The 12,048-nt window shown below is 39.8% G+C and overlaps 1 protein-coding gene across 1 annotated transcript; it reads left to right on the plus strand.

Moving 5' to 3' along the window:
* Nucleotides 1–4,558: 4,558 nt before the first annotated feature.
* Nucleotides 4,559–7,728, plus strand: LOC307265122 (uncharacterized protein). Its single transcript, XM_080046706.1, has 6 exons — nt 4,559–4,601; nt 4,772–4,899; nt 6,395–6,448; nt 6,581–6,667; nt 6,928–7,014; nt 7,275–7,728. Exons 2-6 carry the CDS (start codon nt 4,774–4,776, stop codon nt 7,416–7,418), a joined length of 498 nt encoding a protein of 165 aa, XP_079902832.1. The 5' UTR covers nt 4,559–4,601; nt 4,772–4,773; the 3' UTR covers nt 7,419–7,728.
* The last annotated feature ends 4,320 nt before the right edge of the window (nt 7,729–12,048 follow it).

Raw genomic sequence — 12,048 nt, forward strand, 5'->3', positions numbered from 1 at the left:
TAAAGGCCAACTTTGAGTCTACAAACTTGGCCTGATAAAAAAAAAAGTTAGCTGGCCTGTATAAAAATACATTTATCCTATCATAAAAAGAGGAATAAATGTTTCTGAATTCACAATTTTACTGGAGTATTATCCAAGTGTGGCAATTTCCCATACAGTATGTAGGCCTAACTTTTTTGTTGTTGTGTAGGCCTAGTATATCCCAAGAACATTATGTTGCTGATGTTATTATTTTTCAGCCCCCTGAGTCAATGCTTTGGGATGCTGCCAAAGAAAATGAATAGAATGGCAGAGCTTCATGGACACAAAGTGAATTTATGGGCGTAACATTTTTAGCAATTGCGAACTGAGGCTCGCTTACTGGATAGTTTATAGGTATTTTCGCAGGAAATGGTTACCTAATTCTTGTTTTCACGACCTTGTACATGCAAACAACCAAACTGAACTCCAGCAGAACAGCAGATTTGGAAAGGCGCACACCTGTCTACATAAGGTCCCACAGTTAACAGTGCATGTCAGACCACAAAACAAGCATGAAGTCGAAGGAATTGTCTGTAGACCTCTGAGACACGTTTGTCTCAAGGCACAGATCTGTGGAATGGTACAGAAACATTTCTGCTGCTTTAAAGGTCCCAGTGAGCACATTGGCCTCCATCATCCTTAAATGGAAGAAGTTTGGAACCACTAGGACTCTTCCTAGAGCTGGCCGATCGGGGTAGAAGGGCTTTAGTTAGGGAGGTGGCAAATAACCCGATGGTCACTCTGACAGACCTCCAGGGTTCCTCTGTGGAGAGAGGAGAACCTTCCAGATGGAAGACCATCACTGCAGCACTCCAACAATCAGGCCTGTATGGTGAAGTGGCCAGATGGAAGCCCCAGCCTGCCTGGAGTTTGCCAAAAGGCACCTGAAAGACTCTCAGACCATGAGAAACAAAATGCTCTGGTTTGATGAAAAAAAAGAGTAAACTCTTTGGCGTAAATGCCAAGGTTATGTTTTTATTATAGTTCATAGTTATTTTCACAGTAAATGGTTTTTTAATTCTTGTTTTCACGACCTTGTTCACTTACGTCTCAGGTGAGGAAAGAAAAAAACATGCAAACAACCAAACTGAACTCCAGCAGAACAGGGAAGTGCCAGTGCCGACTAACTGTCATATCTGCACCATCATTTCCCTATTTATTTTTTATTTTTGGTAGCCACAGCAACATGTGGGATGTATGAAAAATCCACAGAGCTGAAAGGAACTTATTTGGTTATTCAAAGCTACCACACCCTCTTTTCTGGCACTCATCACCGCATATTTTCCAGCTGTCACATCAAAATGGGAAGTTTGGAAAGCAAAATAAGATGCAAAAGTGAAAATAATTTGCATCTATAGGACAGTTTCAACGGAGGCAGCAGAAGCTCCGAAGCTCACTTGTAGGTTCTTTAACTCGGTGAGTTTAAAGGCCCTGGCAACCCAAATCCACTAAATCCTTGTAACTATGTTTTTTGGGGGGTAAACTGAATGCTAATACGTATATGAAAAGTTTTAGGAATATCTGTCAACCCCCCCGCAAACATACTGTCATGTCAGTTGGTCGACCATTTGAAAAGTCCTGATTCGATTGTTACTTTAGATCCCATTTCCACACGTATCTCCGTACTAAAATACATTGGATTGGTTAAAACATTTCTGATTCGAGCGTCGCATTATAATTTTAAAATGTAATTCTATAAAATCTCTCTGGTGCCGCGCAAGAGAAAGAGACTTTCTCTTTGTGCCTGAGCCATTTCTTGTAGCCTTACATGTAGCATCCCCATCCAACCTGATAGAGCATGAGAGATGCTGTAAAGAGGAAAGGGTGAAACTGGCCAAAGATAGGTGTGCCAAGCTTGTGGTTTCATTATCCAAAAGACTTCAGGCTGTAATTGCTGCCAAAGGTGCAACAACTAAGTATTGAGCAAAGGCTGTTAATACTTATGTACATATTATATTTTGTTCTTTATTTCTAATACATTTGCAAACATTTAAAAAAAACTTTTTTCATGTTGTCATTATGGGGTATTATGTGTAGAATGTTGAGGAAAAAATGAATTGATTGCCTTATTCCAGGCTGTAACATAAGCAAATGTGGAAAACCTGAAGCGCCGTGAATCCTTTCGGTGGAAAGCTTAATTCCTTGCCCACATAGGAGTGGGTAAGGAATTATGATGTTTGACACATGTAATGTTTGAGTGTGTTATCATCACTTGTGGTGTGCACTTTATGTGGAAGAGGGCAAGTTTGGTGGATTGGAAGGGTCAATGAGGGAGTTCTGAAGGATATCCAGAGCTGCAAGGATTGTTATGTTTTGGCTTATTTATTCATAAAACAGATGTAAATAGTAATGTTGTCCGTAAGTCCATCTTGGTTGTCTCCCACAAACACTCTCAAACGTGTTGCTGGTTTGCCTCTGCTGAAGTCAGTGTACAGCGTATCCCAACACACTGTGGGGCAGGAACACACTATCTTTGTCCTGCAGAAGACACAGAGTCAGGTACTTACTAGTCTCGCAAAGCCAGACCAAACTACAGCAAGTAGTAGGGTCTGGAAGCACTCTGTTTAGAGCCGTCTATTCGGGTGGGGAAACCGGGGGAAACTGGGCTAGCCTGTTTGTATTTGTTTAAACCAATCACAATCATCTAGGGCGGGGCTAACCCCGGGAAGCAGCAGCGGTGTCCTGCAAAATAGTGCCGGGGGGGGACTTATTTTGATGGAACGTCTTCACGTCCAGAGACTGTCAGAGAAATGGCTAAACCCGCAAACGCCACACAAAAACTATTAAAGACAAAAGGAATATACATAGTGTGTTGCTTTCTAACCAGCATGTCAAGACACCATACACTTTAGCCCCCGAGGAGCTCACGGGATAACTTAACCGGAGTTAACTAGCCACCCACGTAGTGTTATCTCTGGTAACATTATCATCGGCGGTTGAGAGGACGGCTACGGCGGTCGAGTAGAATTTTTAGCATTCGAGAACTTATGTCACCACCTCCTATCGCTGTAGTCAGAGCCGTAGTCCGTCTGTTTACAGGCAGAACAGGGTTTTGACGTTGTGAGCGCTACACCAACTGCAGCAAGTAGCCGTAAGAGTTGCTAGGTGATAGTGGAAGCCGTTGGAATCTTTCCCCGTCGCTAAAACACCGCTGCATAGTCCCTAATTCACCAAAGAAAGGGAACGGCGGATCTTAATCTAGCTGGTTATAAGGTCCGGTGCTCAATTCAAACCCCCACGCTTCATTTTCCAGAGTTTATGAGGGTATTTCTGCCCGGGGGTAGTTGTACAATGAAGTTGGACAGCTAGGCTAAGCTAGGATGCATCCCGGACCGCCGCCGCCAATATTATTATCCCGAAGTATCGCCACACTTTATTTCTGTCTACAGTAATGTGACTTCTCACACCCTGTGTGTGTGTGTGTGTGTGTGTGTGTGTGTGTGTGAGAGAGAGAGAGCGCTGCACATAAGCACACGGGTTGACTGAGCGAATTGTTTCCGAATTTGAGGGGGATCACAATAGGGGAAAGCCAGCAACCGGAATAGGAGGGGGCTACGTCAGGGCTGCGTAGCTTTTCGACGCAAGCGAATAGACGCTGGCGGAAGTGGTCATGCCAGACTAGGTACTTACCAATCAAAAGAATGTGAAATGTGAAAATGTGCATATGCAAGATAATTGTATCTCACCTTTACTGATTGTGACAGCAAAGGCCAGACAAAGGAGGAACTTCCTCTGGACCACAGTGAATGGGAACTCCTGGGGCCGGTCATGGTGAGGTATCCATGGCAGGAAGCATGCATTCTGGAACAATGGTTTGTTTTCCTACTGGCAGCTTTAAAATATACACCCTTATAAAATAAAACAGACGGCAGCGGAAAACTGACGGCAGCGGAGGAGTGTGGGGGAGGGGGGGATATAACGCGCAAATAAGTAAACATTTAGTAGCAAAGTGTAGCCTATAGGGAGAACCTATAACCTGAAAGAGTGTGGAGGCTGGGCCATTATCTTGCTTCTTCAGCATATAAGGAGCAGCGATAGCTTCTTCAGCATTTAAAAGCGGGCAGACGGCAGGTATTCATGTAACTGATGGAGGATGTTAACACAATTGCTGTAGGCTGAAGAAATTCAGTATTATGTCAATATAAAGGATATGCATATTTTTTTTATAATGCTTTAATAACAATATATGGCCCAGCAAATCGCTATATCACTCCTTTGAAGTCAGCAGACAATGTTGAAAGACCAAAATGACATTCTGTTGAGGTGGGCCAATCATTTTGATTAGGTTTACCTTTTCCTGGTGAAGATAGTGCTACTGGAAGGTGGGTGTCGCATTTGCCTAAAGAGGCTGACCCACAATGAATGCATGCACACACACACACACACACACACACAAACACACACACACACACACACACACACACACACACACACACACACACACACACACACACACACACACACACATTGTCGAGGTGACACCAGGAGTATATAAAACCAAGTGGAGTGTCATCCCATCATTTATTCATAACATTCATCACCTGTAGGCTACAGCAAATCTTCTACCATTTACATCACAGGTAAGATCAGTATCGATGACTCACTATTGGATAAGTTTACTGTAGACATTTTCTGTAAATAATAAGGTTCAGAAAAACCGATAGATGATTTGCTGTCCGAGCATTTCCTTTTTTAATTCCTTTCTTTTTATTTTCTTTCCTTTATACAATATCATTATTCTTTAGAACAGCGATGGCAGCAGCATCTTCTTCCAGAAGCAGAGGAGTGACTGGTGTCAGATCCACCAAAGGCCTGTTCTTCATCTTCACTCTGCTGTGTGTGGTTTGCCTCGCAACTGCACTGACCGAGGACGAACTGGTAAATAAATAGCTGCTTAACCTTACTCTGCTGTAGAAAACTATGTCACATTCATGTGTAAGTCTAAATTGTTGAAATATGTGTTGTTTGCTGATGATACAAATGTATTCTGTTCTGGAGGGGATCTGAGGCAGCTTTTGGATATAGTGGAGAAAGAACTGAAAATCCTAAAACGATGGTTTTATATTAATAAGTTGTCTCTAAACTTAAAGAAAACTAAGATCATTATATTTGGATACAAAAAAATCAAACATGAAATAAAAATCATGATAGACCATGTTGAAATAGAAAGAGTCTATGAAAACAAATTCTTAGGAGTGATCATAGACCACAAATTATGCTGGAAACCACATATAAAACAAGTAAAAAGAAAAGTATCCATGTCCACCGCAATACTATATAAAACAAAAGATGTACTCAATTCAAAATCATTACACATGTTATACTGTTCCTTAATATTACCATACATTACATACTGTGTGGAAATATGGGGAAACACGTACAAAACTGTTACCAACCCTATTTTTATTTTACAAAAGAGGGCAATCAGAATCATTAATAGAGCAGAATATCTGGTACCAACCAATACATTATTTATAAACTCAAACGCACTAAAATTTAGAGACTTGGTGGAGTTCAAAACAATGCAAATAATGTACAAAGTCAAAAACAGGATAGTTCCAGACTGTATCCAGAAGTTGTTTCAGATTAGACAGAGCAAGTATGAACTAAGGGAAATGTGCATGTTTACCAAGATAAATATAAGAACAAATGTAAAACAAAGTATATCGGTACAAGGAGTAAACATGTGGAATGTCTTGGATGAAGAAATTAAAACGTGTGACACGGTACAAAGATTTAAAAAAATATTGAAAAAGAAGATGCTTAACAAATATAAAAGTGAGGCATGAATGGCACTGTGAATATGTATTGTGGATGTATTTTGTCTTGTGTCATAACTTTACATGTAATATGTTTAACATATACAGGAATTAATTATAGCAATAATATTTACAATAACTATCAAACAAATTATTAAAAACAAATATATATATATATATATATATATATATATATATATATATATATAATAATTAAATAAGATCCTGAGGGACCAACGAAAAATGAATAAATAAACATAATGTAAAAAGGGTAGGCGCAATAAGCTAAGGCTTCAGCCTACACCTTTTCGATCAATACTATTTATAAGAAATTAATATATAAATTACGATGACAACTTTGTGTTATTTTGTGTGTTTTTTATTATTTTATTTTTTTAACTTGTGTAAGTGATGTGAATATGTTTTGATCGAAAAAAAAATAAATAAATAAAAATAAAGCCACAAGGTATCATCAGAAGCAAAATATACAGTTCAAATGTTCTTAATTTTCTTATTTGATGTAGCATGCATTTCTACATGCCAAATTAAAGCTGCCGTCATGGTAACATGTCCATGAAAGTAAATACGTGTACATTCTCACTCTGTTTTTGCAGGTAAAGCACCGCAAAACCTTTGAGAAAGGCCAACAAATGTTTGACGAAGTGAAAGTGAGTCTAGTGAACTGTTACTCATTCACAAGAGACGTTATGTGTTGCAGAGCTAACAATATAATGAAACAAAATAGTTTGTTGAGTTAGTGCAATGTCATGAAGTATTTTACTGTATTTTCTCCTACTTAGGCAAACATGAAAGTTCATCAGGCGATGGTCACACAGTTAATGATGGAAAATGATGCGCAGTCTGAGGAAATTAAGGATCTTGAACAGGTAAAATGGAAGAAATACATCAATTGAGGAGAAATCCATCCTTGAGGAGAATCACTCTGAATTGTAACTTCCATGTCAGCTAATAGCGGTGCCTTAATTATATAGGGTATGTTAGGAGCCTATTTCTTATTGTGCAGCCTAATTTCAATCATTCCATGAACTGGCCATGAACTACATTAACAAATGTATTGATGTTTTCCACTTTTTCCAGTTTCTTACAGTAACACAAATTGTAAAACATTTAAATTTTTCCTACTTAGGCAAACAGGAAAGTTCATCAGGCGATGGTCACACAGTTAATGATGGCAAATGATGCGCAGTCTGAGGAAATTAAGGATCTTGAACAGGTAAAATGGAAGAAATACATCAATTGAGGAGAAATCCATCCTTGAGGAGAATCACTCTGAATTGTAACTTCCATGTCAGCTAATAGCGGTGCCTTAATTATATAGGGTATGTTAGGAGCCTATGTCTTATTGTGCAGCCTAATTTCAATAATTCCATGAACTGGCCATGAACTACATTAACAAATGTATTGATGTTTTCCACTTTTTCCAGTTTCTTACAGTAACACAAATTGTAAAACATTTTAATTTTTCCTACTTAGGCAAACAGGAAAATTCGTCAGGAGATAAACAAGCGCTTGGTGACAATTGATGAGCTGCATGCGAGTATGAATCGTCGTGAACTGATGCAGGAAGAATGGAAGAAAAAAATCAAAATCCTTGAGGAGTATCACTCTGAATTGTAACTTCCATGTCAACTAATGGGGGTGCATTAATTATATATTGTATGTATGTTAGGTGTTTCAGTCTTAGTGTGCAGCTTATTTCTATGATTTCTATGATTCCATGAACTGCATGAACTTAATTAACAAATGTATCGATGTTTTCCACTTTTTCCAGTTTCTTGCAGTAACACAAATTGAAAAACACTTTCATCTTTAGTCAGCATTTCTGCACATGCTATTTGGTTGTTGTTAACATCTATAGAATATTGGGAAAGTTCATCGAGCTGTTAATAAATGATTAAAACTATGGCACATGAAATTCAACATATGGGCAACCTTAAATAAATGTAATACATGGGAACTATTGTTGTCTGATGGCTTTTTTCTCAATCCTAAAATATGAAGTTGAGAGTTCTAATAGAAATGGTACAGGCAATGTAATGATGGTGAATTTCTCTGAATAACATGAGATATCCAGGAGCAGCTCTTAATTTTTTTCTCAAGGTTTATTTATTGGTATTGTTTAGATGTTATACAGAATGCAATGTAGATACAATTAGATACATACAATTATAATTATATTATTATTATATTATTTCCGAAGTGTGGCAATCACCTATATGTAGGCATACCTTTGTTGTTGTTGTGTAGACCTACAGTATATCCCAAGAACATTATGATGTTCAATTATGATCTTGATGTTATTATTTTTTTTACAAACATATCTGATGTTGCATGACTATATAGCACATCTTCCTCTAAGACATAACTTAAAACCATAAGCAAACAGTAAAATATTGGCCTACTCTTGCTTTGTTCAATACACCAACATTTAGGTCTGGTGTGACCGTGTGACCGCTAGCTAGTAGTGGCTAAAGTTAGCTCACTTTCAATACAGTGTGTTATTAACATTACAGAGGCAGCTCATGACTCTTTTCTACTAGTCCTGCTGTCATATTTGGTTACAGCATTTACCATTATCCCATAGTTGTCTCTTGTTGCCATGGTCGCTGCTGTTGAGCAAAATAATTGCTCATAAACTGCTATGAACAAAGTTAATAACCACTGCCCCCAACAGCAGTGACAAGTACAAATGTCTCCCTTTGAAATATAGAGGGAAACTCTAGACTAAGATTAGATGAAAAAAATCTGTATATCTAGCTTGATATCTAACCTGCCAAAGAACTCTGGATTTTGAGCCTTGAATAATCTTGATCCTAATTGGTTTCTGAAGAGCACGACTAAATTAGCTTTCATCTGACGTAACGAGAACACATGATTGATGTTAATGTTTCCTGACTCAAATTATTTTGATGATGGCACAAGCAGTAGGCTAGTGAATGTTAGATGATTTGTATTAGCAGTGACCCAAAACAGATCAAATATGGCTGTGGGGGCTGCAACATTAAGAAAGGGGGGAGGGGTAGGGGGGGGTGCATATAACACCGAATATAAATGGTATCGAAAACATGGCTTGAATATAAATTGTCAGGATTAGCCTATATAGATTTGTTACTTTTTTGAGAATTAATGGGAGTTGTCTGCTAGGCCTTTAGTCGTGCAAAGATTTCTCTGTTTTGGTTTCAAAGACATGAAATGCTATATTGGAGTATGGGTCTTTGGAACGAACATTGTTTGATTATTAACAAACACAGTTCTTCTGTCATTAATAAACATGTTTGAAGTCAATAGGTCGTTAAATTGCGTGAATAGTCAAAACAATTGTTTATCCAATTGTAACATAATGATTTTTCAATTATAGTGATGGATGGATGGATGGGTGAATAAGTTATTAGAGCACAAATTAAATTGCAATACGTTTTTTAATTTGCTTCGAAATGCCACACCACACACACATTTCCCAGTGCATGTAATCGCAGAGACAGAGTTATATCTTTATTAATCTGCATGATGTATGTTCATAACATTACTCATCATAAGGGTGTCTTTGTTTCTGTATAACTACTAGTATTGCTTGTACAGCAGTATAATATAATAATGTATAATATTACTTTATTCCTCCTGTATAAGCCATATTTACCTCCCTGTCTGAGACCTTTTTGTTGTTGTTGTGTTTTGAGTGAGTCCAGTGTCAAAGAGAATACACAAAGGTTGGTAAATAATACATAATGCTTGTGAAGAATCTCTATCTGTCTCAGGAGATAAAGTATGGAAGTCTTTCTTTGGTGGTTTAATCTTGAAAACAGAATTCGGAAATTGAAGGAGGAGAAAACTATTATATCAATTATGTTTGCAGCTCTCAGACCTCAGCTCCTTCCATGGGACAATACATCAATGTGTATTCTGCCCGAGCAATAAGGAAGTGTGCCGTGATAATAAAGAAAAAACACCCTTTAAAGAGGGATTTTGCCAAGGGATATCTGTTTGAATTATATTTACATAAATGCATAATAAGTTGTTGCTAACAACAGTGAATCAAATTGAATTCCACACGCTTGGACTGCTAGAATTCTCAACAACTGTACGTTCAATGAACAGGGAATAATTTGAAAATGTTGTTACAGTATATAGTAGTACCGATGCAGGTTCAACAGATCTGCCGGAGGGCTAAACATACTTAGAGAGGAAACATGCTAAAAGGCTGAGTGCTTCTATAATGGTCAGATACAATAAGGCTTTAAACCCCAAAGGGAGGTCAGCAGGTTGTACAGTGCTCAAGATGTATTACACCCTTTTTTTTAACGCTTGGGCAATCGTATTCCCAAGGCTTACCATGACCTTTTTAAAACCTAACCTACCCTCAATTTACACCTACGTTAAGCCTTATGACTTAACCTCCTAGGACCCGAACTCTTGCATGGCATGCATTTTTTATTTCTCTTTGCTATTTGGGCTGATTGGGACCTAATGAGTGTACAAACCAAGAATCATCTTTTTACATGATGTAGTTTCTGAGAAAAATGATGTCCACATATGAGGACCGCAGTTTTAAATCAAGATGAAACACAATAAAGTCAAAATTGAGTAATCATGAACAAAACTCTTGTTTTGGTGCCTGAACACAGCAGCATTTTTCCTGAATGCAAAAACAAAATGAGAAACAAAAATTGTGCCCCTTTGAGCAATATGGCTCATTAGAATGGCTGCTAACAGTTGCAGGAAGACGTATATCCTGAATTGTAGCCAGAATCCTGGCCTTGGCCCTGGGGATAGTAGTCAAAAACCTGGCTTTGGCCCTTGGGTTGGTAGTTGGCAATCTGGCCTTGGCCCTTGGGTTTGTAGACAGAATCCTGGCCTTGGCTCTTGGATTGGTAGCCAGAAACCTGACTCTGGAAGCCAGAATCCTGGCCTTGGCCCTAAGGATGGTGGCCGGAAAATTGGCCCGGGTAGCCAGATTCCATGACTTTGGCCCTTGGGTTGATAGCTGGCTATCTGGCCTTGGCCCTTGGGTTTGTAGCCATAATCCATGGTCTTGGCCCTTGGGTTGGTAGCCCGAACCTGGCCCGGATAGCCAGAATCCTGTCCTTGGCCCCTAAGGATGGTAGCCGGAAAACTGGCCATAGCCCTGGCCCTTGGGTTGGTAATCAGAGACCTGGCCTTGGCCCTTGGGTTTTTAGCCAGAATCCTGGCCTTGGCCCTTGGGTTGGTAGCCAGAATCCTGGCCTTGGTAGCTGAAAACATGGCCCTGGTAGCCGGAAATCTGGCCTTGGCCCTTGGGTTGGTAGCTGGAAACCTGGCCTTGGCCCTGACCTTGGGTTGGTAGCTGGAAACCTGGCCCTGGTAGCCAGCAGCCTGGCCTTGGCCCTGGGGATAGTAGCCAGCAGCCTGGCCTTGGCCCTGGGGATAGTAGCCAGAAAACTGGCCTTAACCCAGGCACTTGGGTTTGTAGCCAGAATCCTGGCCTTGGTCCTTGGGTTGTTAGCTGGAAACATGGCCCTGGTAGCAAGAGTCCTGGCCTTGGCATTAGGGATGGTAGCCAGAAAACTGGCCTTGGCCCTGGGCCTTCGGTTGGTAGTCAGAGACCAGGCCTTGGCCCTTGGGTTAGTATCCGGAAACATGGCCCTGGTAGCCAGAATCCTGGCCTTGGCCCTGGGGATCATAGCTGGAAAATTGGCCTTGGCCCAGGCCCTTGGGTTGGTAGTCAGAGACTTGGCCTTGGCCCTTGGGTTGGTAGCCAGAAACCTGGCCCTGGTAGCCGGAAACCTGGCCTTGGCCCTGGCCCCGGCCCATGGGTAAGGAGCCGGAAACCTGGCCCTGGGGTTGAAATTTACTGAAATGTACTCATTGTAACTGTAAATGAGGGCAACCTCAGTGTATCTTGAGTGAAAAGTGAAAGGTTATTGATTGATTGATTGATTGAAAACATATAAAAATTTTCAACAGAACTAAGTCCCTCTGTCCACATACAAGGATTTTTCAATAAAACTAACAGAATGAAGTCCCCCCGTCCACATATGTGTACATCATGTTTAGCGGCATGGTAAATCGTTACAGTTGCTAGCTTTTGTAAATGTTTTACTTCCATAACAAACATTGAACACTTTTATACATAATCTGAACAAGAATCAGCCATGAAATTTGATTAGATTTTTTTCCTGGTCGAAGTTTGGATCGGGAGTTTCCATTTTGGGTGTGATGAACTTTTGTGTGTGTTGTCGGCCATCTTGAATCTAAAGTATAATGTATTATA

This window comes from Ammodytes marinus, assembly GCF_949987685.1.
Source record: "Ammodytes marinus genome assembly, chromosome: 18".
NCBI lineage: Eukaryota > Metazoa > Chordata > Actinopteri > Uranoscopiformes > Ammodytidae > Ammodytes > Ammodytes marinus.